Source organism: Mobula birostris, chromosome 22 (assembly GCF_030028105.1).
Source record: "Mobula birostris isolate sMobBir1 chromosome 22, sMobBir1.hap1, whole genome shotgun sequence".
Classification (NCBI taxonomy): domain Eukaryota; kingdom Metazoa; phylum Chordata; class Chondrichthyes; order Myliobatiformes; family Myliobatidae; genus Mobula; species Mobula birostris.
Genome location: NC_092391.1, coordinates 23260550 through 23287243, shown reverse-complemented (window position 1 = coordinate 23287243; position 26694 = coordinate 23260550). Strand labels below are relative to the sequence as shown.

At 37.5% G+C, this 26694-nt stretch overlaps 1 protein-coding gene across 4 annotated transcripts in view; it reads left to right on the top strand.

Annotated features, from left to right (window-relative positions):
• The window catches only part of slc25a25b (solute carrier family 25 member 25b), a 39861-nt gene extending 13587 nt beyond the window's left edge, over positions 1–26274 (top strand). The window contains exons 1-11 of one of the 4 annotated variants that reach the window (XM_072240305.1): positions 12540–12895; positions 14746–14872; positions 15098–15185; positions 16000–16035; positions 16342–16453; positions 18233–18391; positions 20862–21014; positions 21253–21360; positions 21467–21634; positions 21818–21968; positions 22700–26274. In XM_072240305.1, coding sequence (XP_072096406.1) covers positions 12737–12895; positions 14746–14872; positions 15098–15185; positions 16000–16035; positions 16342–16453; positions 18233–18391; positions 20862–21014; positions 21253–21360; positions 21467–21634; positions 21818–21968; positions 22700–22884 — 1446 coding nt within the window. In that variant the 5' untranslated portion in view covers positions 12540–12736 and the 3' untranslated portion in view covers positions 22885–26274. Of the gene's footprint in view, positions 1–12539; positions 12896–14745; positions 14873–15097; positions 15186–15999; positions 16036–16341; positions 16454–18232; positions 18392–20861; positions 21015–21252; positions 21361–21466; positions 21635–21817; positions 21969–22699 lie in introns of those variants that run through there. The other 3 variants (XM_072240302.1, XM_072240306.1, XM_072240304.1) reach the window with 3 other exon arrangements.
• Positions 26275–26694: the final 420 nt, after the last annotated feature.

Here is a 26694-nt window from a genome sequence, read left to right as displayed (position 1 = left end):
ATACAACAAACTGTGCAAATACAAATAGGGAAAAAATTAGCAATAAGTATTGAAAACATGACAGTCCTTGACCTTGGAAGTGAGTCCATGGGTCGTGGGAACAGTTCAGTGATGGGACGAGTGAAACTGAGTGCAGTATTTTGACTTGGGTGTCATTTTGTTGTTGGTTCCCACAATGCCATCTCTAGGAACTTGGAGCAAATTTATTCCAGTAGGTGGTGGTCTAAATTTGACAATGAAGCCCCAGTCTTTCATGTGTTCAGTTCTGAAGAGTGCATCTGTTCTCCCTGCCCCACAGAGAAACTTCAAAGCAAAACTTTATCTGGTTGGAACTTCTTCATCACTTTGTCTTGGGTTGAAATTGCAGACTGGGCAAAGAGGACCCATTAACTTGCTAACAATTTAAACATTTCATTGTGTTAATTGTGTACATTTATGAGAATCTGAACTTGGTCAGGTAATGAAATAATCCAGATGAATTGCAAGTTCCAAAACATTTCAGATAAATGCAGGACTTCCCTCATAAATGAACATTTACTTAAAGATTCTCTGCTACAGCAAAAGATAGGGAGCATGTTTCGATACTGTTTTTAAAACACAGCTTCATTAAAAGCAGGAATATTTAAGCCTTGTTCATTGGGTTAATGAGAATGAGTCTGAAAGAAAGGTGCCTCAATGTATTTAAAATGGGCATTGCAGGCAGTATGAAGTTGGGAACTATTTTATCTGGCAATGATGGATACTGGATGAACGATGTATAGGGTGAAACTTGTACATTTTTGCTCAAAAAATATAGTTTGATTTTTTTTGATCTACAGCAGGCTTGTAGGAAGGAATTTGTCAAGCTTCTCACTTAACATCAGAGGCAAAAGTAAACTGTATTCCCTGGTGTACAAATTTTCTCATAACTTTTCTTTTGCACCCTAAGTTTTGGTACTCAGTAGAAACCTGTAGTCTGCTAGTTTGGCACCACTGCCACTGTACCCCAGCATTCTCCTCTATCACTGATTTAGTATAACTGCAGTACAAGCTGTCTTTAGGTGTGTTAGGATAACACAGTAAACACTGCAATCAAAATTTTCAGTACTGATGCCAAAATGCTTAGAGTACCCATGTCATGATGACATTATAATTTTTAATAGTTATTTTGGATACAGTGCCTTGAAAAAAGTATTGAGCCCCCAGTTTTTTGTTCACATAAATGAACATGCTAACCACGGATTTTGATGAATTTCTGAATCACATGCTCCTCTTTTTTGCAGTAGTTTAAAAAAAAAACAAGGAAAGTTATAAAGCATGGAAAACTAAAACATTCAAAAACTGAAATGTCGCCAGTTCAAAAGTATTCATCCCCCTTTGTTCAGTATTTCGTTACACCACCTCTTGCAGCTGTTACAGCCAGTAGTCTTTTTAGACAGGTCTCTATTAGCTTAGCACAATGTGATGGAGCAAGATTTGCCTGTTCCTCCCTACAAAATTGCTCAAGCTGTGTCAGGTTAGTTGAGGAGCAGCGGTGATCAGCAATGTTGAGGTCTTGCTAGAGATATTCAATAGAATTAAGGTCAGGTCAGGACTCTGACTGGGTCACTCAAGAACATAAATTTTCTTCGTTTGAAGCCACTCCATGATCGCCTAGGTAGTGTGCTTTGGGTTGTTGTTCTGCTGAAGGGTGAACTTTCTCCTCAGTTTAAGATTTCTAGCAGAGGCTAGCAGGTTTTTATCCAGGATCTCTCTGTGTTTAGCAACGTTCATTTTCCCATCAATCCTCATCAGATTTCCAGTCCCTGTTGCTGAAAAGCATCCCCAAAGCATGATGCTACCTCCACCACACTTTACAGCAGGGATTAAGTTACCTGGCTGATATGCAGCATTACATTTATATCAAACATACTGGTTAGTGTGACGAGTATCGAGAGATGCACCTAAATGACAGACTTGAGCGGAGCATCAACACAGAGAAAGGTACAAGAAGTCACTACCTCCTGATTGTTTGAGGTAACTTATTTTTTATATTTTCTTACTTCTCTTCTAATATTTATATATCTGTGCACTTGTAATGCTACTGTGACACTGTAATTTCCTTCGGGATCAATAAAGTATCCATCTATCTAATGTTGAGGCCAAAAAGTTCAATCTTAGTCTCATCTGACCACAAGATCTTCCACATCTTTACAGTATCTTTTAAGTGACACTTTGCAAAGTCTTTAAGACCAAGGATATGTTTTCGAGACGGGACTTCTCCCTTGGCACTCTTCCATGAATACCCTTTTTGTGAGAGGCCTTGGAGATTATGGAACCATGAAATTCATCTCCAGTTGCAGCTAATAATTTATGCAGTTCACTCAGAGTGACTTTTATCATCATAATAGCCTCTCTTACAAATGCCTTTCTTCCCTGGTGACTGAGTTTAGAGGGGTGGCCTGACCTAGGTAGTGTGGGTGGGTTTCATATTTTTTTCCACTTTTTATTGATTTAGTGTACTGAGGTGTCTATGTTTTGTGGGGTTGAATACTTTTTCAATACACTGTACGAATGTCACTTTTCCTTTTAGGCCACCTAGGATTGAAACTTCTTCCAAAATTGCCTCATATTTTTGTCTGATTTAAGAAAAACAAACTGACTTTTCTGCAGAACCCATTTTTCACATCGACCAATGGATGGCACTTGTGCTGTCATTGAGGTAATAAACACATTTGAAGAATCACTTGCTGCGCCTGCATTTGCTCTGATGGAAACCATGGACGTGAATCCAAGCCAGAAAATGAAATTGTTGTGAATGTCTAATGTCAGTTAATACCTCTTTACAATGGTGCTTCTGATGCAAATGCAGTATAACTGGAAGTTACCACAGGGGATTTACAGACAATGTAGATGCCAAAGAACATCATGTATGTAGACCATATTTCATCTGAGTTTGCAGGGAATTGTGGCCTTTTGGTCTCTGAAAAGCACTGTATCTTTTGTCAATTGTGACAGAAGACTCCTACTGTTGTTAAATTGGTAAAACTTGCAGCCTATTATGTTTTTGCTAGGTGTTTCTAAAGTAATCCGGTTAGGTTCTTTTCCTTGTAAATTATTTTCCAATATGTGCCTATCTAATTCCGTTTTGAAAGCCTGGTGGACAGTGAATTGCAGGTCAGAAATATTCTGATTTAACTTTTCTCTGGAACTCTCTCACTCATCACAACATCTGTTTACCTTGGTTCTTGTGATCCAGATGCTGAACAGTGGGGGTTTCCGAGTAGTCACTTGGCCAATCATCAGAGCTTTCATCAATTTTACTAGTGCTTGAGAACGTGGTAATCTTGTCTCAATGACTATTGTCCAGTAGCACTTGTGTTGAAGTGCCTTGAGAGGTTGGTGATGAAACATGCCAATTCCTGCCTTGAGAAGTGACCTGGATCTGCTCCAATTTGCCCTCTGACAGGTCAACAGTAGATGTAATTTCATTGGCTCTTCACTCAACACTGGAACACCTGGAGCATGAGGATGCATATATCAAGATGCTCTTCATTGACAACAGACTGGCATTCAATACTATCAACCCCCCAAAGCTAATTAATTAACTCCAAGACCTAGGCTTTAGTACCTTCTTGTGCAGTTGGATCCTTGATATCCTCACTTGCAGACCCTAGTCAGTTCAGATTGGCAACATCTCCTCCACAATTACCATTAACACAGTTGCACCACAAGGCTGTGTGCTTAGCCCCCTGCTCTACTCACTTTATACTTATGACTGTGAGGCTAAGCACAGCTTCAATGCCATATTGAAGTTTGCTGATGACGCCACTGTCTTCGGCTGAATCAAAGACGGCGACGAATCAGTATGTAGGAGGAAATTGAAAATCTGGCTGAGTGATGCCACAACAATTACTCACTCAATGTCAGCAAGACCAAGGAACTGATTTTAATTGACTACAGGAGGAGGAAACCGGAGATCCATGAGGGGATCATCAGGGGATCAGAAACTTTATATTCCCCAGTATTATCATTTCAGAAAATTGTCCTAGGTCTAGCATGTAAGTGTCATTACGAAGAAAGCATGGCAACACCTCTACTTTCTGAGAAGTTTGTGAAGATTTGGGCATATTGTCTAAAACTTTGAACTTGTGTAGATGTGTATGGAGAGCCTGTTGACTGCTTGCACCAGCCTGTTATGGAAACACCAGTACCCTTGAACAGAAAAGCCTACGTAAAGTAGTGAATAAAGCCCAGTCTATGGTGAGTAAAGGCCTCCCCACCATTGACCACATCTACATAGAGCACTGTCGCGGGTAAGCAGCATCCATCATCAAAGACGTCCACCACCCAGCTCTCCTCTTGCTGCTTCCATCAGGTACAGGAACCTCCAAACCAACACCACCAGGTTCAGGAACAGTTATCAGGCTCTTCAACTGGAGGAGATAAAGTCACTCAATTTCATTTACCCCAACACTGAACTGTTCTCACAACTATGGACTTGCTTTCAAGGACTCTTCACCTCATGTTCTTAATAAAAAAAAATGATGCAATAAATACTATCATTATTTTTTCTTTTGTTTGTATTTGCACTGTTTGTTGCCTTTTGCACATTGGTTGTTTGTCCATCTTGTTATGTACGGTCTTCCATTGATTCTGTCGAATTTCTTTGTGTTTATTGTGTTCGCCTATTAGAAAATGAATCTCAATTGTATTAGGTGACATGTATGTACTTTGATAAATTTACTTTGAACCATCAAGCTCCTGAACCATCGTGGATAGCTTCATTCAGCACTACTCTGAACTAATTCTATGATCTACAGATTCACTTTCAAGGACTCTTTACAGCTCGTTTCTTCAGTATAATTTTTACTTGCACAATTTGTTTTCTTTTACATATTGGCTTTTGTCATTCTGTTTGTTTATAGCTTTTCATAAAATTCTATTGTGTTTTTTCCTATAAATGCCTACAAGAAAATAAATTTCAATGTAATATATGCTATTACATTATATGCATAAATTTAATAATAATTTTACTTTGATCCTTTAAGCTATTGTTTAACTTTTTCCAAAAGCAATGTTAAAGACAAGCATATCTGTCATAGATAATTATGTTTCACAGTGACTCATTCCTTTGGATTTCTTTGTTTAAAGAATGTGGCATTTCATGTAAAACTTTGACAAACTTGTATAGATGTGCTCTGGAGAGTAGTCTGACTGATTGTTTGCACATTGTACTGTAAGTTGAATGATTATAGTTCTAAAGAGTTTGAGCTATAGACATTTCAATTTTTGTACAAAGGATTTTGTTTATCATTGTTCTTTTTAATTTTTTTCTTCTTGTGCCGTTATAATTTTCTTTATTCAGATTTATTTCATACTGAGCTAAATTTTGTTACCTATAGTCATCATATTGTGATCGCTGTTTTGTAAAGAGCCTTTTAATTAACATGATACCAACTAATCCTTTCTTGTCACGTAATACTGGAGCTTGTTCTTTTATTGTTCCTCAACGTATCTATCAAGAAAACCATCTCTCACTCTCCAAGAACTGAGTACCTCTCCACACTGTATGCACCATACTGCTAATTTAGTTTGCCCAGTTTATATGCAGGTTAAAGTCCTCATGATTGTGTTGCTTGTTACATGCTTTATACTACTTTTTGCATTACTATTTGTGGGTCCTTATACACCTCTCACCAATACTTTTGTTCTTGGCTCCATCCTGTTTGATTCTGTGATTTTTGAGCTAAGATCCTTTTCCCTGCGTCCCCTTCACCACTGCTTTTTGTCCCATTGTTGAATATCAGTATTAGCCTGCCTCCCTTTTTCATTTTGCCTATATCTTCTAAATATCTTCAACTGTTAATTCCAAATCTTGGTTAGTTAACTGTGTGGTTGCCGTTACATCATATCTATGTCTCTTGCATTGGCTTGGTGGTAATAGAAAGAGTGGGCAGATTGTGGAACGAAAAATGTTTCAAAAGTGGAAGTATGCAATTGTACTTCACTGCTTTCTGTGATAGGATTGATTGCTCGACTCATTAACTACTACTTTCCTCAGTTAAATTTCTCTGTTTTGCTTCCATCCTTGCACATGCTCCTTCTCTCTTAAATACACAGTATGTTCAGCATTGACATGTCAATTGTTGATTAAGAACATAAGATATCAGAGCAGAAGTAGGCCATTCGGCCCATCAAGTCTGCTCAGCCATTCAATCATGGGCTGATCCAATTCTTCCAGTCATCCCCACTCCCTTGTCTTCTCCCCATACCCTTTGATGCTCTGGCTAATCAAGAACCTATCTATCTCTGCCTTAAATGCACACAGTGAATTGGCCTTCACTGCTGCTCATGGCAACAAATTCAACAGATTTACCACCCTCTGACTAAAGTAATTCCTCCACATCTCGGTTCAAAATCCTGAATCTTGGAAGTTGTGCCCTCTGTCTCAGACTCCCCCACCATGGGAAATAACTTTGCCATATCTAATCTGTTCAGGCCTTTTCACATTCAGAATGTTTCTATGAGAACCCACCTCACTCTCCTGAACTCCAGGGAATTCAGCCGTAGAGCTGCCAGACATTCCTCATATGGTATGTGAGTACATCCTTTCTGAAATAAGGAGCTCAAAATTGCACACAATACTCCAAGTGTGGTCTCACCAGTGCCTTTTAGAGCCTCAACATCACATCCCTGCTTTTATTTTCTGTACCTCTAGAAATCAATGCTAACATTGCATTTGCCTTGAAGCTTAGAGTATTGAAATAGTTTGTCTATGAAGCTGTCCAACTATTGCTGGTACCAACATTTACTATTCAATAAAATCTCTGGCATTTAAAAAAGCAGCCAGATTTGAATTCTATTTAACAAGTGACTGTTGTTAATATGAGTATGTTTAACAAGTACTTACTAATTGTGTGGGGATAAATAGTGTAAAGGTGAAATGGAGTGACCCTTTACTTTTCTGTCTATTCCTTTTCATATTGGTATTTAGATAGCTGAAGTTTTCAAAAAGGAAATTATCTATATTCAAAAGAGAGCCCATTTGGAATATCGATTTGGATGATCTCTTTTTGATATTTTAATCTGGCTACTTGGCTATATTCAGCTTAATTCATTGCTTTTGGTAACTTTTGATTCTCCAGCTGCAAGTTGTCCTTTTGTTTGTTTTATCCATTGTAAGAATGCTTTCTTTTTAGCCATTCTAGTTGTGATTGATCCGGATGGTATTTAAAGGACATCATGAAATTCATGAAATTCAAACATAAAGGTATTGATATAAGAAAAGCTGAGGGGAGAATTCAGTGGCGTGAATATCTTTAAAAGTATAAAGCTTTTAATGTTAACTGAGGTTAAGGCATTTATTAGATTTCATTGGTATTTTGGACGAACTTAATTGACGTAAGCAGGTTAACATCTGAAGGAAAACATGATGGTACTGTTTAATGTTCCTCTGCTAATATCAGCAACTGTAGTTTTTCAAGTTGTTTATAAAACAAACTATATGTGGATAAGCCAGTAACATCTGGCCTTACTGGAAATATCTTGTCTTTGAGTGTCACTGGTACCAAAGTAGAATTTTACTGAGTATGCCACCAAAGAGTTCGGGTGCAGAAAAATTTCAATAACCCACCACCCTCTGATTATTAGATATCCCAACATTAATGATATTCCAACATTTTTTATTAGTAGTATGTTACGTAGTTATATATTTTCCCAGTGAATCTGATGAATTTAAAAAAGAGCAGGAAATAGTGAATTTCAGCTTGCCAAACTGAAGTGAGACACCAAATCCTGGCTTTGGCTGCAAACCTACTTGTGTTCCTGGCCCACAGTATTCCTGACTTCAGCTCCATTTGTGCTTGCCCCAGCACTCTGGATGCTGAACAATCGGATTATTGGAGTTTTAAACTACTCAGTAGCCTAAAATACTGCCTATGTCAATCAAGGATATAATGGTGCAAAGATTGGAATGTAGTAGTACAGAACTTGCAGTGCTGGGGTAGTCATCCAGAAAACACTGTAGATACCAAATTTAATTATTTAAATAATTTGGGTCTAAAGTAGCTGCTTTATTGGTAGCCAGGAAAGTATTGGATTATCTTAAAACAACAACTGGTTCACCAATGTTTCTGGGAATAAAGATCTGCCATTATTAATCAGTCTGACATGTACTTGACTCTACCTTTATGTAGTTGGCTTTAAAATGCCCTGCTGAAGTAAGTAGCTGAACAAACTGATAAATCTGTTGTGTGCTCTGAATGTGCCTTTTGGCTGCTCTTTTGCCAGAATATGGCTAGCATTTACCTTGTGAGTTATCCAAATGAGCAAAGAATGTCAACTTATGGCTGCACTCATGGACGAATAAGTTAATGGCTATAGTTATACCTGATACAAGCTTTTGTTATGTTATTTTCATTCATTTTGTTTTCAGGATCTGAACATCATTGGCAAGAGTTGAAATTATTGTTCTTGAACGATGTTGCTGAATCACCTTCATGAACTGCTGTAGTGCTGGTGAAGTACTCTCTTGGTGCTCTTGGGGATGGAGTTTCAGGATTTAACTTGGTGACAATGAAGGAAGAGTCTTCAGTACATCTCTCCAAAGCCAGGATAGTGTACTTGAAGGGAATTATGCAAGTAGTGATACATGTGCCTGAAGCCCCTGTCCTTGATAGATGCTGCAGGTTTGGGAACTATTGCTCTAGCAGCCTCAGGAATTACTGTAATGCGTGTTGTTAATGGTGTACACTCCAGCCACTGGTGGAGCAAATGAATGGTTGGGAGATAGATTGGTTACAAGATCTTGAACAGTGTCAGGCTGCTTGAATGTCATTGGAACTGCACTTAGCTAGACAAGTGAAAAGTATGATGTTGCACTCCTGATGTGTGTCTCGTCAATATATTTAAAGAGCTTTTGGGTGTTTCCAAGTAAGCCACTTGCCACAGGATATGCTGCTCTTGTGGTTACAGTATTTTTGTGGTTCACACAGTAATATTCTGTTTAATGGGCCTAAAAGGATATTGAGGGTGGGGTGCTCTGCATTGTTAAGAGGAGTGATTAGATTGTCTTTATGATGTTCATTGTGTAACATTTTTTTGTAGCATTAATGTTACTTGTCCCTGTTCTGCCCTTCCCTCAATGTTGTAGAAGTCTTCGTGCATGAACTACTTCCATTGTTGAGGAATTGCAAATGTATGCATTCAGAGGTAGAAATCTGTACTTCTGAGCTTTGATGGAATGCCATTAAGGAATTGGATGTAGATGGGCAAGCCTAGACATTACTCTGAATAATTGGTTCATTGCTGTCTTGGGGTTGGGATAACTAACCTCTAACAACCACATTTGTTCATCTTGTCTATTCATCTGTGTGAGTTATGACTGCAACCATTGGAATATTTTCCCTTTTGATGTCTTTTGGTTTCAGTTTTACCAGTACTCCTTGCTGGCATGCTGATTAAATTCTGCTTTGATGTTATGGAAATTCCTCTCACCGAGTCACATTGGTCAGAGCATGTGACTCTCCTCCTTGGTCCCCAGTGTTACTTCATGCTCCTGATATCTGTCTTTTGTATAATGAAGGAAAATTTTCCATGTGTCAGATGTGTTCACCTCCAAACGCTCACGGTAGCATAGTTGCCAGTGTGACGCTATTATAGCTCAGGATGTTGAAGTTTAGAATTCAATTCCAGCACTGTCTGTAAAGAGGTTGTACGTGATTCCTGTGACCACGTGGGTTTCCTCCGGGTGCTCTGGTTTCCTCCTACTGTACAGAAACATACTGGTTAGTAGGTTAATTGAACATTGTAAATTGCCCTGTGATTAGGCTAGGATTAAATGGGTAGGTTGCTGGGTGGCGAGGCTCATTGGACTGGAAGGGCCTGCTCATGCAGTAGCTCTACATAAATAAATAGATAAACTATTAGAAACCAAGCATGGGATTGCTTGGTTTGTTGGCAACATACCATCACCATGGTGCACATAATCTAAGCAATTTGTGAAGTGTTCTTAGCAGCAACACCACCAAAATCTCTCTCCATTTGGGGTTACAGTTGTAAATGCAGTCATTTCCTGGTTCTGTTCTAGATTGTACAGTGTCTTTTGGATAATTTGCTATACATTTACATATTCTGTCTAAGTTTGGAACTCCAGGAGCATCTTGCCATACAGGTTTCATTGACAAAATGGCCTATCCAAGAGGAATGAACAATAAATTGCTAGTGTTGCTCAAATCCTGGAATTAATTTAAGAAAAACAAATCTGCATCATCATGAGATGAAAGCCAGGTCACATCAACTAGAACATCAAAACTTTGTTTTTGGCATTAATGTGAAAAAACACTTCCAAAAGAAATTGTCAAGTTCAGTGTGAGGATATCTTATGACCAAGGTGAGAGAAGTAGGTAAGGAATGACATGCTTAATTCTTGATTATTTTGTGTTCCTCATTGTTGCAGTTAAACTTTATGCACATGGGGAAGATCTCTGTATTTGAAAGTAACGATGGGTATTCAGTTACTCCACAGAATTCTGGCTGGCTCATCTTGGGAACCACTTCACAACAATGGCCAACATGACCACTCGTGAGTAAAACAGCTGCTGCTGTCGCTTTGGTATGTCGAAAAACTTACTCCTGCAATGAAATATAAATTAGCACCTGACCGTCAGGAAGTTTGTGGTGCTTGGGTTATGAGTGAAATCTAAATCTTGTTCGATAGTATAAATGATGTAGGAGTCAAACTGAACATTGACCAAAATCAATTCAGGAATTAAATATAAAGGGTAAATTTATTGAATTCCAAGTTCTATGCATTAGTAGAAGGATGGAGTATAAATGGAATTTATTACAATGCAGTCTTGATCAGGCCTGCTGCTCTATTTCTGTGCATCCTGGCTAATCTCAACCAAGAATTTATATCAGAAAGCATAGATCTGAGAAATAACATATCCTACAATGACCTATATGCTACCAATAAATATTTAGACCATATGATAACATTTGAAATTTTCAAAATTGTTGAGAATTGACACAATTGATGTAAATAAATTGTTTCTCATGGTGAAATGTTGAACTGCAAGTGGTCACAGGTTAATCTTTATGATGGTAAGAATAAATGGGGGTTAAATAGATTTTTTTATTATTGAGGAAAGTACTAGCAATTGAAATACTCTAAAGTCAAAAGATTGACTGTGAGCAGCAAAAAATATAATTGAAATCTGTCCAGGAAGATGTAGCTACTGTTGAATAGGGATTGAGTTTGTGCTTAATGGCTTTCTTTTCGCAAAATTCTCATCTCTCCTTGATAATGTTTTGTCTATGGAAGTGCAATCTGCTTCACTGCCATGATTTCATTAGACCTTAGGATGAAGGAGAGCCTCATCATTCTACAAATAGTAATCCTGATGTGTTATTCTCATCTCTGCTGTTCAGCATTGCTTTCAACTGGAGTTCATAGTGATGGTAGGATATCTCCTTGAGTGGTACAAATGTACACATGTACAACTTGATGTTTCCTTAGTGATTGCATAGTCTGCCAGAGGAAATTCAAACGTGTGCGACCCACCTCACGTCCATTGCTTGCTTTGAATTAGATCCACTTACATTGTCACTAGGAACTGCCTGGTAATAATTGTCCTGGGGTGTTTTAGAAGTCTGATCTAATTCCTACTGAGCAGTAGTCGAACTCCTTAGAATTTTGAGGCTCCTTTATTTGAAAATAGATTGAATACTTTTTTTTGTTAGTTTATCCTGTATGAAGAACTCATGACAACTAACCCAGAGTGAGCTGAAAGATGCTTCAATTTGAATCCTTTGAGATTAAAAGCTCAGAAATGTTCTTTGAGTGTGCTGCTAGATTTGGAACTGTTATTCTTAGTGTCAAAATCGTTTGCTTAGTTTGTTCAATTTTGATTTTTCTGCAGAGATTCAGGATACGTATTGTTGTGTTTGTGTAAAATATGGATATTTGAGGATACCTGTGAATAGTGTAATGAGTACAATTTCATTAATGCCTAGAAACCTCTTGTGAGATACACACCTTATGGGAATAAGTGAAACAAACCCATTGAAACATGTCTGTCCTAGGGGAAGCATTGATGAATTTGGTCTCAGGAAAAGTATCATTACTGCTAGTGTCATGGACTTTATTTTAGTGCATTATATTATTCTGTGCACAGATCACTACCAATTATGTGCCCAAATCTGTACTGTTTGATGGCATTTATGTAAACATTTGGTAATTGTGGACACATGCTTGGATTTATAAAGTTCATGGTTAGTTTTGTTGAAATATAATGTCTTGAACTCCCTGAACTTGGAACGTGGAGTAAATGTACTGGTGAACTTCACCTGTTTACGTGTGCTTCAACGTCATTATGTCCATTGCATAATGTTGGAGAACCGCCAAAAAATCCTTGGTCGATATGTAATCAATACTCTCTAAATGGATTATATTTAGTCCAGTATTATGTGAAAGTATTTAATTTTTCAACCTTTTTTTTTACTTTGTTTCTGAAACTTGGCAGAGGATCTTTAATTACTAATCTGCAGTGAACTTAAAAGTTTGATTGGTGAGAAGTGAGGTAGTCTGGATACTCAGTAGACATGAAAGGTCAAGGTCAGTTTACTCTGCTGTAAGTGACGTGGATGGCTTCCAGTTCTAAGTGTCAGCCTCGCAGTACTTCACTGCCGTCTCAGAGGCTGCTAGATAATTGCAATAATTTTAATTTGATTTTTATGTATTTTGTAAGTCTTAAGTTTGTATATTTTGGCCAGTATGCTGTGCCTATGCTTAAGTATACCAGTTCTAGACACTGTGGAAAGAGAGTATGAATACTTCGAATCAGGACGGCTGCCTGCTGAGCTAAAATCATTGTTTAGGCTCAGTCTTTTCATCCCTTCACATGAGTTAATGACCTATCGTCGGTGGAGAGAGGTAAATCCTAATTGTCTGTTCTAGAGTCGTTAATGTTTTTGAAGGATGTTTCTTAAGTTTTAGGAGCTTGAGCTTGTTTCAGCACTTCAGTATTATTGGGCAGTTTTCCAGCTGTGCAAGCTTTGGGAGGTTAAGAGTCTTGCTTATAGTCTTATCATTATTGCAAGCTGTCATATCCTGAATAATATAAAACGTGGAGGCTTGGTGATCTGTTAGCAGGACTTTTAAGGACATAGTTGTTGGTGGTCAGCAAAAAAATAATGCTATGAAATGTGAAGTATTGTCTTGATTATAAGAACAAGAAGCACAATGTAAACTAAACTGTAATTTTGAAAAGGATCTAAGAATTAAGATCTGAAGATGTGCATGTAATGCTTTAAAAGTTAATGTTTTCTTTAAAAGTAATAATTATGGACTTCGTACATGGGTAAAGAGTACAAGAGCAAGGAAGTTATAATGAAATACAGGATTGTTGAGATTCATTAAATGCTTGACTTTTTTATTTTATTGAAGGTATGCAGGTACTTTCTACACCAGTCTAGCCTTCTTGTAAACTCTTGACGTGCAGCTGCTTTGAAGCCTTGAAATAAAATACTTCCAAATTGAACCATATATATTCTCCATGTTAGTGATATAGGTTGCAAAGTTCTGTTTGGCAATATGCTAATGCATTACACAGATCTTTGATGCTTCTGAAGGGAAAACTATTGCCTATTGACCACACTGCACATATGTAAAATTTGAGGCCAAGTAATTCCAATCTCTTGAGCTGCTATCACTTTTTTTTAATCTCACAAGTGAAACATTTTTCAAAATGTTGTACATCTCATGTTAACTTGCTTCTAAGTGAATGTAGATAGTTGCCTGATTTGGCATCTGCTGAGACAGCTGTCTTCCATCAGCTGACATGCCATTCAGTTCAGTAAGAAACTTGATCCCAGCACATGATTCTTGTTGGAGCTTGATATTTGGTATGGGCATCTTCACTCATTTTTCAGAAAATGTGCATCAATATGCAGCATATTAAAATGTACATTGGAAGGGATGGGGGAATTAAATAGTTTGCTTCACTTACTGGAATTTTGTCTGTGGAGGGGCTACTTAGCTTGGATCTAAGTTGGCTATGGAACTGTGAAAGAACCATTAATGCAAATTTTATTGATCAGTCTTCCACCAGGCAAAATATAGTGTCAAGAATATCAGTGGCATGATTGCCCTGAATGGTTCAATGTCTTAAAACCAAAATGGTTAATCATTGCACAACATGAAGAAAATCAGCTGAATTTGGGATTTTGTGAGCTTGGGGCAGTTAAATTCCAGAATGTCGATCTTGGAAAATTTGAAACTAGTCAGTTTGTCACTTTTCTTCAAAATAATAACATGGACATACCATCAACATCGGTTTCTTAAATTATGGACTGTGATTCAACAATGCGAATGTCAGCTGTTGATAGAATTTCTATTTATTGATGTCCTGTAGGCTCATTTATGCACACTACAATTCAAAGTTTGTAATTGAGGATTAGTATTTCACAAGTAGTTTGTGTTTCTCACTAACTCTTCAAATAAGACAGTGTGTCAGAAACAAGAAAGAATCTATTTTAAAAATGCTGAAAAATGTGATTATAATGAAAATATTATTATTAAGCCACTTGTACCAAACCATTAAGGATCATTAGTCAGAATGCTATCTAAAATGTTTAGTGTGCAGACTCAGATTCTCTTTCAACATTAAGTTGCTCACCCATAATAGGTAGTAATGTGTTGGGTTTTGATTCAAGTAGTTTCCAATCACCATATTTTCCTATTGTCTTGCTGAAAAATAAAAGATTTAATTTTGTCTTTGACAGAAAATTGTTAAAGCTGGTGACAAAGACTTAGATGGTCAACTTGATTTTGAAGAATTTGTTCATTATTTAAAAGATCACGAGAAGAAACTCAGGCTTGTTTTCAAAAGCCTAGATAAAAAAAATGATGGTAAGAACTAATTTTTTTCCTCCTACAACTGTGTGCAATTTAGTAATTTAAAAATATATAATCTAAGTGAAATAAACATTCTGTCTTAAATTTTGTACAATATAATATTGACTTTATATTTGAGCTTGTAATATGGCCTGGGTGTATTTTAGTGATGTCCTTTGCGAGTGTTCATAATGTTCAATGTATTGTACTGTATATTCAGATTTTTTCTTAAATTTTCAGGTAAAATTGATGCACAAGAAATCATGCAGTCTTTGCGTGACCTTGGAGTCCATATTTCAGAACAGCAGGCTGAGAAGATCCTGAAACGGTGAGTTACTTGTTAAAGCATTTGCCTTTGAATTGTAATAATTGTAACTTATCTGTAGCATTATTATCAATATGTGGTGTTTTCTTGTCATTTAATTGCACAAAATTTCTCTGCTGTGCTTATTTCCTTGTATTCCCTGTTTGGTTATAAACCAGATAATGTCAAAAAGCTGAGAGGTACAAGAAAGGAATCCTGTACTGAAGCATCCGTTTCATGATTTTAATATACATTTGTCTGATGGCCATTATTTAGTCCTTTGAGGGAAAATTAAATCTTCTTTTAAATTTTTGGGGTCAAATATAAGTAACTCAATTTAAGTAGTTGCTACCGTGGTGGGGCAATACAACATGTAATATTTTTGTTTTAATTTCCACTCACTACCTCCAATTTTTTACAAATGGAACTCCATGATGATCGAGTTACATAACATGATGACGTACTGATGCTACTTCATTGTCTAATACAAATTTTGCTTTTATTCTGAACACATACACACTTCTATACACTTTGCGTGGCCTGGTATAATGAAAATTGTCTGATATAACAGGAAATCCATGTTCCTATTCCTGACATTTTTTGGACAGTCCTTATGTGTGTGAATGACATCCTTGCTTCTTTTTAGCAAAGTGATATGGTGTTTCTGCAAAGTACGTATCGCCATAGGTTATGTGATTTTCAGGAAGATGACAAAAAACTTTAAAAGCTGATTTTTTTTTTGTATAAGAACTGCAGCATGTTGTTCTGTGTTCTCTGTTACATGTACAAAATACTTTATCTGTGCTATTTTTCTACATCTTTTGCTTTCTGTCTTCAGAATTTGGAGAGGGCACCTTTGGGGCCCTATTGTTTAGTAAGTACCAGTTATGTCTGCCTATTTCTCTGCTTTTACTTCATTGAAATAGCTAAGCAGCATTTTGTATCCATCATATGCAGCTTCACCCTTCCCTTGCAAAATAGGTTGAAATAATGTCCCTGCACAGACTTGAGCCTACATTGCCTTAACTTTCCAATTTTATTTCTAACATCCTTCAGCACTTTATAGTATGAGAAAATCTAGTGTTTAACAATTTAATTATATCAGTCAAAACTTGCTGCTAAACAAAAAGAGTTGAATATTCAGAAACCACAACATATATTTTCTCTTGTTTTTAAATAGCATGGATAAAAATGGGACAATGACAATTGACTGGAATGAATGGCGAGATTATCATCTTCTGCATCCTGCAGACAACATTCCTGAAATAATTCTGTACTGGAAGCACTCCACAGTAAGTTCAGCAAATAGTTTAGTACAATGTCCTCTCTCAGACTAATATACTCTGTACTGAGGCTATAGTTAAACTCTGGTGGCTCATGTGCAAAACATTGTTTGCAACACCAGACTACCAAAACAGCTACTCTTGACCTGAGCTCTATGATGGGAAAAGATTGCACAGTGGCTGGAGAAAAATATTCAGAGATGTGCTCAAAACCCCCATCTTTACTGTCTTAAAAAGCATTTTCAGGGAGCTCTGGACTTGTACCTAAAGATATCTCTGTACACCAATCCTTCTAATGCTCCTGCCATTTGCAGTTGACTTTCTCCTTGCACTTGGCCTCCCAAAGTATGACACCTTGTACTTGTCAAGATTAAGCTCCTTCTGCCATCTGTCTACCTAGAGTTCCAACTGATCTGTATCGTGCTGTATCCTTTAACAACCTTTCCTCACTATCCACAGCTCCACCAAATTTCATGTCATCTGCGAAATTGCCAGGAAGCCTGTCTACATATTTGAACAAATCATAATATAAAATCAGTAAAGACAAACTAGAGAGGTCCCATCACTAAACCCTGTAGAACACCAGTGGGTCACAGATCTCCAGTCAGAATAACACCCTACATGACTACCCTCTGTTCCATGGCTTTGCCAATTTTGAAACCAATCTACCAAGCCTCTATTGATCCTATGTGCCTTAATTGTCTGACTCAACGTACCACAAGGGAGGTTGTCATGAGCTTTATTAGAGTACAACACCCTCTGCCCTGCCTTCATTAGTCATAATTTTCAGCTCCTCAATAGGTATGATTTGAATGTTTACAACTCTTTAATTGTGATTTGGTGTTTAGCAGTAACCAGAAAGTCAGATAGCTACAATTTGTATTATCTTGTTTCTTGTTTCTGATGGCATTGTCTAAGGTCTGTAATGTTAGAAAATGGTGTTGTCAAGTTCTCGTTCAAAGCTTTATGTGGCTGCATTTCTTCACATCCTAAAGAACATGTTACAAGTCACTATTATTTTGATGTTCGCCGCTCACCATTTCTTGAACAGAATAAAGATTCGAGTAATTTTTCAAAATTTCTGATGTTGGAGTTACTGCGATAATTGGTACAATGTCTTAGAGGTGCACAGATATTTAATTCTCATTGACTGTAAATTTGTAAAGTTTGTCAAGACCTTCATCTGCAGTTAGTGGTTAGTAGTTCGCTTTATCATAAGTCATAGCTCTGATATTGATTCAATGTTTGCACCAATGTTGCTTCCAGTTTTTGTTGCAAGGATGGTTTCTATCTTACTATTGCCATATTAAAATTACATTTTGATATTCCAAGATTAATTAGAAAGGATCGAGTTCTTGCAGAAGTTGGTTAGTTGTATAACACGTGAAAATTAGTAGTTCAGAATTTTTCCTACTTTATTATAAGTGACTTTTGAACTGTAACATTCCATTGTAGTCAAGTTTAAGTGTTTTATTGCAGAGAATTGAATGCTGACAAACCTGACTGAATCAGATTGATTAGTATGAAGCAATGGTTTCCATTGCTCAACTTTTGAATTGAGCAAAGACCTGAGTTTAACTAACCTTTGGACATCTGTTGATATAATTCATTAAAAAAAAGCCTTCGGCTTTTTAAATTCTATTGGCATCTTTGAATTTAATTTGTATCTTGATCAGTTACATTTTAAGTTTGAGTGCAGGTCCACCTCTTTGGTAAAAGTTGCTATGCTGAATATTATTTATATCTTCATTGATTAACATTTCCATTGGTTGATATTTCCTGTTTCAGATATTTGATGTAGGCGAGAGTTTAACAATTCCGGATGAGTTCACAGAGGAGGAGAAGCAAACTGGCATGTGGTGGCGACAGCTAGTAGCAGGAGGGGGTGCGGGTGCTGTGTCTAGGACATGCACCGCCCCACTTGACCGACTCAAGGTGCTAATGCAGGTGAGTTGCCCACAAGTGCTGGTGCACCCTTTGATCATTCAATGCATCTTAGCTCGTCTGTCCTGCCGCCCACACTTCTAGCAAGTATGCTTGGCTGGTCACCAAGAGCAAATTTCTTAATGTTTTCTTTCTTCCTTTCCATGCCCCTTTACTGTTGCTGCCCTCCTCATGACTAATGATAAAATAAGTCAAAGTCAGCGTGGTTTCTGTGAAGGGAACTCTTGCCTGACAAATCTGTCAGAGTTGGAGTTCTTTGAGAAAGTAACAAGCAGGGTGGATAAAGGAGAGACGATAGATGTCATTTACTTGGATTTTCAGAAAGTGTGCCACACACGAGGCTGCTTAACAAGATAAAATCCTATGGCGTTACAGGAAAGATACTGGCATGGAAAGGGCAGAAGGTGGCAAGTGAGAATAAAGGGGGCCTTGTTGGCTGCCAGAGATTAGCGGTGTTCCTCAGGAGGTCAGTATTGGACTGCTATTTTTCACATTGCTTGTCAATGATTTGGATAATGGAATTGATGGCTTTATGGCAAAGTTTGTGGATGATGTGAAGATGGGTAGAGGGGTGGGAAGTGCTGAGGAAGCAATACGATTGCAGCAGGACTCAGACAAATTGGAAGAATGGGCAAAAGGTGGCAGATGGAGTATAGTGTTGGGAAATGTATGATGATGTATTTTGGTAAAAGGAACAATAGTGCAGACTATTATCTAAATTCCACCGAGATGCAACACCGAGTGTCATAGGAAGTCATTCCTACCTGTGGCCATCAAACTTTACAACTCCTCCCTTGGAGGGTCAGACACCCTGAGCCAATCGGCTGATCCTGGACTTATTTCATAATTTACTGGCATAATTTACATATTACTATTTAATTATTTATGGTGCAATTGTAACGAAAACCAATTTCCCTCAGGATCAATAAAGTATGACTATGACTAAATGGGGAGAAGGTTCAAACATCAGAGGTGCAGAGGGACTTGGAAGTCCTCATGCAAGACTCCCAGAAGTTAATTTACAGGTTGAGTCTGGGGTGAAGAAGGCAAATGCAATGTTGGCATTCATTTCAGGGGGGAATTAAATATATAAAAACAAGGAACTAATACTGAGGCTTTATAAGACACTAGTCAGGCTGCACTTGTAGTATTGTCAACTGTTTGGGGCCCCTATCTCAGAAAAGATGTGTTGTCATTGGAAAGAGTCCAGAGGAGGTTCACAAGGATAATTCCAGGAATGAAGAGGCTAACATAAGAGGAGCTTTTGGCATCTTTGAGCCTGTACTCATGGGAATGTAGTAGAATGTGGGGGTGGGGATCTCATTGAAACCTTCTGAATGTTGGAAGGACTAGGTAAGGTGGATGTGGAGAGGATGTTTCCTATGGTGGGGGTATCCAGAACTAGGGGGTATCCAGAACTAGGGGGCACAGCCTCAAAATTGAGGGGCGACCTTTTAGAACAGAGGTAAGGAGGAATTTTTTTTTTGGCCATAGAATGGTGAATGTGTGGAATGCTCTGCCACAGGCTGTGGTGGAGGCCAAGACTGTGGGTATATCTAAGGCAAAAGTTGATAGTTTCCTGATTGGTCAGGGCATCAAAAGATATGGCGAGAATGCAGGTGTATGGGATCCGTGATCAGCTATGATGGACTGGCGGAGCAGACTTGTTGGGCTGAATGGCCTAATTCTGCTCCTGTGGTTTTGAGAGGTGGGGGAGGGTATTGTAAAACAGACGAAGTTGTCTGAACAGAATGTAGTTTTTGTGAACTTTTTCATTTATTGGTATTCAGCTCAGTTATTTTTCTGGTTTCTCAAAATTTGATTTACAAAGTATGATTGTTCCTGCATAAATTATATTCACCTGTAAAGTTGTGCTGCTGATGGCAGGGCATTAGCAAGAATGTAGTCTGTGTTATTAACCTGGGTATGAAAAGCAGGATAATGCCCTGATTTCTGTCTTTAAGATAATTTTTTCAGTTTAGACAAAACAGTTATTCTTTTAATTAGTGATTTTGTAAAATAACTCTTTGAATGTTTTGTAAGAATATCTGATCTACTCCGTGACATTAAAATTATGCCTTAATTTTCTTGATTTTGTCCAATAGGTTAAAATTTTTGAGATTTTTTGGAGACTGATCATACTGCACCATATTGTACATCCAACAGGATATTAGTTGAGTCTCCCTAATACCCAAGTATTTGGACCAATTTCAGCATCCATCAGAAATGCACGGAGTTCAGTGATTCCAGTGTATAAATTTCAGACATCTTTAGCTTGGACCAAATTTAGTTTACAAAGCTGTGTTGAATAAAAATATACTCCTTGTGAAGAATTTTGGATGCCACGAGATTCAGTGTGGATATAGGTATCTTTTAAGTGGCAATAAGAATGACATTTCGCATTCATCTGTGCATTCGCAGCAAATGGAGGACATAACCTAGAGCAAAACATTATTGAAATCTTTGTCAACAGGTTCATGCTTCCAAATCTAACAGCATGTGCATTGCGGGAGGGTTTAGCCAGATGATTAAAGAAGGAGGGTTCCGGTCCCTGTGGAGAGGAAATGGAATTAATGCAATCAAAATTGCTCCAGAGTCTGCGCTCAAGTTCATGGCGTATGAGCAGGTGAGAAAGCTGAAATATGAAGAAGATTTAAATTTATAAAATATAATGTAATTAAAAGTGAACTTACCAATAAATTTACTGACTATTTTGACTCCTATTATAAATTATTAGTTATCATAATCTTGCTCAAAGTTGCATTGGTCCTATAGAGTTTTTTTAAATGTTAAAAAGGTAAGCAATTCTGAATAACCATTACTTGATGATATTCATATTGTTCATTGTGGATGTTATCTTGCAGATAAAGAGAATAATTGGCAGTAACCAACAAACTTTGGGAATACAGGAGAGATTGATTGCAGGATCACTCGCCGGGGTAATTGCTCAGAGCACCATCTATCCAATGGAGGTAAAAAGACTTAATTTTGGAGTTATAATCTGCTTGTTAATTTACTTTTCCATTACTTAAAAATAAAAGTTTGTTTCTCTCTCATTTTGATTATTGCTTCAATCAGGTATTAAAGACTAGGCTGGCACTGAGGAAAACTGGGCAGTATTCAGGAATACTTAACTGTGCAAAACACATTTTTAAGAAGGAGGGAATTACTGCATTCTACAAAGGCTATATTCCCAATATGCTGGGCATCATTCCTTATGCTGGTATAGACTTAGCTATATATGAGGTGAGATTTCAAACTTACAGAATTTGTTTTTAACATTGCAACCATACCCGACTGCACAGCCTAATTTCATTGCCACATTTTTTTATCTGTTTGTTACAAGCAAATTCTTGCCTTGCACTGTATGAAGTTTTACTAATTAGATGTACATTAAGTTTATCACAAGCATTTTTTCTTTCTCTGTAGACTTTAAAAAATTCATGGTTGCAGCGCTGTGCCACTGACAGTGTGGATCCTGGAGTCTTTGTTCTCTTGGCTTGTGGCACTGTTTCAAGCACATGCGGACAGTTAGCCAGTTATCCCTTGGCACTTATCAGGACGCGAATGCAAGCACAAGGTATTTGGCTAAGGTGGCAATTGTTTGAATAGATCATAAAGCTATGCAGGTGCATTTTACTAATATGAATAAAGTTACCTTCACATAAGCTATATACTTGTTGAGCATTTAGCAGCAACTGCTAAATCTGAACCCAAGAGGTTTTTGGTATGTTTGTAAAAGAATTGTTACTGTGTCATAAATCATGATAAACTAACGAAGCATGAAATGATTTTGCCAAATTGCTGGAGTTTTGAAGTTTGCAGCAGCTCTCCTGTAGTGGTATATGTGCCTATACCTGTGGGTGACTGCAGATTAAGTTATCGTTTAAAAGCCATGAAAAGAATAATTGTGATCTTGACTTTGTACATGGGTGTAGAAAGTAAGCCATACTTTTTTGGCTTTCGTGCACGTTTCCAGGCTGCAAGACTCTGATATTCCAGCTTTTGTCAATTTCAGTTCTCACCAGTTTTGCTTTACATTTGGGTTAGAGACTTGGGCTGCCTTGTTTAGTACTTCCCAATGCAATATATTTACCAAATGAATAATAAGACGAGAAATTGGCAGAAGCTCTTTTTAGTCAAAATAAAATTCTAGAGCTTAGTTTCTAGTCAAGATGTTGATTCAATGGTTGGATACTTTTCATGGTATGAGCATCTTCTTTGGTCTTGTAGTTGTACTCTTATCTCTAGAGTTTATGGTTTTCCTTTGATTACAAGTGGATAAATCACAACTATTTTCTTTCTTTAAAGCTACCACCGAAGGAGCACCTCAACACACAATGCTTGGACTATTCAAACACATTCTAAGCACAGAAGGGGCGATTGGACTGTACAGAGGATTAGCACCAAACTTCATGAAAGTTATTCCTGCTGTGAGCATTAGTTATGTGGTATATGAAAACTTGAAAATGACACTTGGAGTCACATCGCGATGAAGAGGCTTGGGAAAACTTGCTTGAAGTTAATTGATCTTGGGTGATCATCCTGGGATTTGACTGGCTCATTCTGTGAATGCCATTAAACACTAGTGAAATAACAGTGCATCGGGGAAGAGGATTAAAGGGACCACTCCCCAATATTTATCAGCAGGTTTATTTTCTGATTAGCATTTTTTTTATCAGCTCTAAAATGCTGCCTGAAACTCTGATGGAGATGCTTTATACAGTATTGGTGCCACTGTGGCTCATTGGTTTTACTGTGACGTGTTTGGAAGTCACTTGGACCATCTTGATCATTGCATCAAATATTGGCTGTTATAGAGGGTGAATGCTTGCGCACCCATGTGATATTTATCTGCTATTCGACTAGCAGTGTTATGCTATCTAGAATAAGTAGCCTAGGTAACAAGCAAAGGAACATCATAGGAATGCTTTAAAGTATTCTCCAATTAATATCACTATTCATCATTATTGATAACCTATGATGAAAGGCTTGAGAAACCAAATCAGAAGTCTTAATGAGCGTTTGAATCAGTAGAGATGGAATTCTGACAGTTACTGAATGCAATATGTCTTAAAGGTTTGTTTCTGATTTGGTGTAAGATTCACATCTGAACATTTGATGAAGGATTTTAGTTTGTGCATAAGTTTTTTATTTAAGCAAGAAACAATCATTCTTTTATCAAACTTGTGAAATTCATCAGTTTCATTATCAGTTTAATTTTGTTATTGTCTGGTTTTTAATATGTAGTGCTGGTGTAAACTGGATATTTATATTATTTATTGTTTACAAGTTTTCACAAGGCTCATAATCAGTGATAGTGGAGGCTTAAGTTTTCAGTGAAGCAACTAAATATTAGGCCTTTGCACAAATCTGTCGTACCACGCTAAAGTCTGAACTCGGAGAAAGCGGATTTTAAAACTTTTCAGCTTTACAAGTGATCAGCTGTATCTTAAAGAAACCTTAAACAGTCAGCTTGCATTTAGCAAAAGGGTAAATTATTTATTTTTGTACATCTTGAGGCAAAGCAGATATTTATTAATTAAATGTCTAAATGAGGGCAGATTGTGTTGCTGTAAATAAGCTACTCATTTTGTTTGGTTTTAAGATCTTCCAGATCCCCTTTGTTGCGTTGTTAATTCTTAACTTAGGTTTTAATGTTTAGACTTGTATTTTCCTCTTTTTGGATGATTAGGTTAAAGAATGGAAAGAAAAATAAACTACAATGCACAACTCTTCCCAGCGTAGCAAATTTTTGCAGTTGTGTTAAATTGTTAAGAGATTGTGAATTGCAAAACATTGAATTCTAGTCAAAAGATGAGCCACTCCATTTTAAGTCATTGCAACGATTTAAAATGAAGATTTTAAAATATTCTGAATATTTATAAAGAAGCTCTGAGCTGTCAAACATTGCTATTTTGTGCAAAATATGTAAAGGGAATAATAGTGTCTCTATTGATGTGTAATAGAAAGGCCTTTTTGTATGGTTCTGTGGACATACGCTTGTCCGTGATGTACAAACCTGCAGATTTTTTTGAATCTTCAAAAGAGTTTGAAAGTCTTGTGTTGTATATGTATAGGACCAATCAACTAATGACTGCTTTGATTATAAAAAAAATTATTTTGAAAGTGGAGTGTTCTTAGGGATTTTGAGGAAAGTATAAAGATGATAATGCTAACTGGTGGCCTAGTAGCATCAGCGCTGGACTTCGGAGCGAAGGTTCCCGAGTTCGAATCCAGCCGGCTCCCTTGCACGCTTTCCATCTGTGCTGGGTTGAGTGTCGAGCTAGCAATTTGGCCTTGTAAAGATAAGAAAACCTGCTTTTAAAAAAAAACGTTGTCATGATGGCGTCCCGATGACTCCACTCAGAGTTAAGGGCTTCTCCTCTATAATAATGATAATGCAAGCCTTCTAGGGGAATTACACAGAGCCTGTGACTCTGATTTCCAAGTATCAAATTAAGTTCAGGATTTTGGGACCAGATATTTTGTATAAAGTGTAGGTTTCAGCAGAATCACCTTGGGGCCCCACTGAGCGAGTCTGATCCTTGTGTATTTGAACATGTTACAACAGTGGGTCTTAAGGTGTAGTTCAGCTAAAGCAACATTCTCTATGCCTCATGTTGTTAATTTAAAAAAAATGTTTAAGCAGCAATATCCTATATTGTAGCAATGTAGCTAGTTGAAAGTCTATTGCTGAATTGTTTTTTTAAGAGGGCAGTTTCCCTTTTTTCCAAACTAAGAACTTTAACCTGTCCTTCTGGTTGCACGACCTTTTGTGGGTTGTTTTAGAATTACAGTACAAGCTGTCTTATTCATGTATCCACTATTGGCTGTATGTGCTGATGGCTGAGCTTTGAGGGATTTTCCCCACTCCTAATTTATCTATTTATTTTGGAGATGTGTGAAAAACATACATGTAGCTTTAATTGTAACTGTGTAATCACTAAATTTAGTCAGTGGATTTGGAGCATGGCTTGGCCTCTGCTTTGTTCAAATTGTTTCTGTTCTAGGTATTTCCACAAAAGTTTACAGGGACATTAAGCTGCTATTCTGTGGGATGAGCAGGATGTTTGTTCCATTGATTTTTGTGAAAACCTTGCTTATTTCCAGTGATGTCTTACACTTGGGTTGTGGGATAAAGATTCCATGCAGGAACCTGTGAGGCAATCTTACTAATTTAATTCAAGTCAGGAATGTTTGGGGGGGAAGGAGAGTATGAAGTAAGGAATGAAGTGGTTTGCTGTTACACATGGTTGACTTCCTTTTCAAACATGTTGTCAGAGTTAATATAATAATATTTTGCTGGGACCATTGGGTGTCTTCTACCGAAGGCTTATTTTCATGTTGTAGATCAGTTGATCATGTGAGTACAGTTTAATTTTATAAATACTAAGTATTAATAAAAACATTGCATATTGATCAACTGAGGTTTATTGAGAGTACCTGATCTGTACCCCAAGATCCATAAACTGTGACCATTGGTCTGTTTTCGAAGCCTTAGTGGCATTAAAGTGCCTCTGCAGATCCTGATTACATATGCTGACCCTGTTTTGGAACTTTGCTGTGAATCCCCTGCTTTTGGGACAGTGTCTCTAGAGATCAGATGCAAATGTACTGTAATGCTGCTTTTCAGCACGATCCTTTTACTTCACATCTGAATGAAAAGCATTTTGGAAAGTAACAGTAGACCCAAGTTGCTGATTGGCCAAAGGCAGCCTGTTACTAGTTCTTGTTTAAATTATGAATGCAAGTTGAGCAGAACCAATACAAGGCAGGTTCTGTATTTGTTGTTCCTGTTATGTTGCAGAGCAAAACTGAGTTTCAACCCCGTGTATTTATGTTCAAATTAAAAAATCTACTAATAAAATTTATTTCTATGTGAATATGCTGTTTTGTCTCATTCTCTTCACTTAATACATTACTGTCTGCTGTCATGGCTGGTGAATTGCAAGGTCTTGCAGACCAGTACATCATCTATTTTTTCTTTGACTTGAAATTGCTCATGAGCATTTCTGAGCTAAGGCTGGGTTGGGGGAGGAATTGCCAGCTAGATATCCTGTTCTGATCACTATTATCATGTGTAAAGTAGGTGAATTTGCTCATGGAGAGAGGACTGGATTAATCTCATGCAATAATATGTAAATTCTGACTCTGGCCTCAGACTTGAATGATTTAGTGGGGTGGGTTGTTTGAACTGGTGAGCAGCTGAAAAAGGAGGGAGGCAGGTCACAAATGAGAAAATCTGCAGATGCTGAAAATCCAAGCAACATGCACAACATGCTGGAGGAACTCGGCAGGCCAGG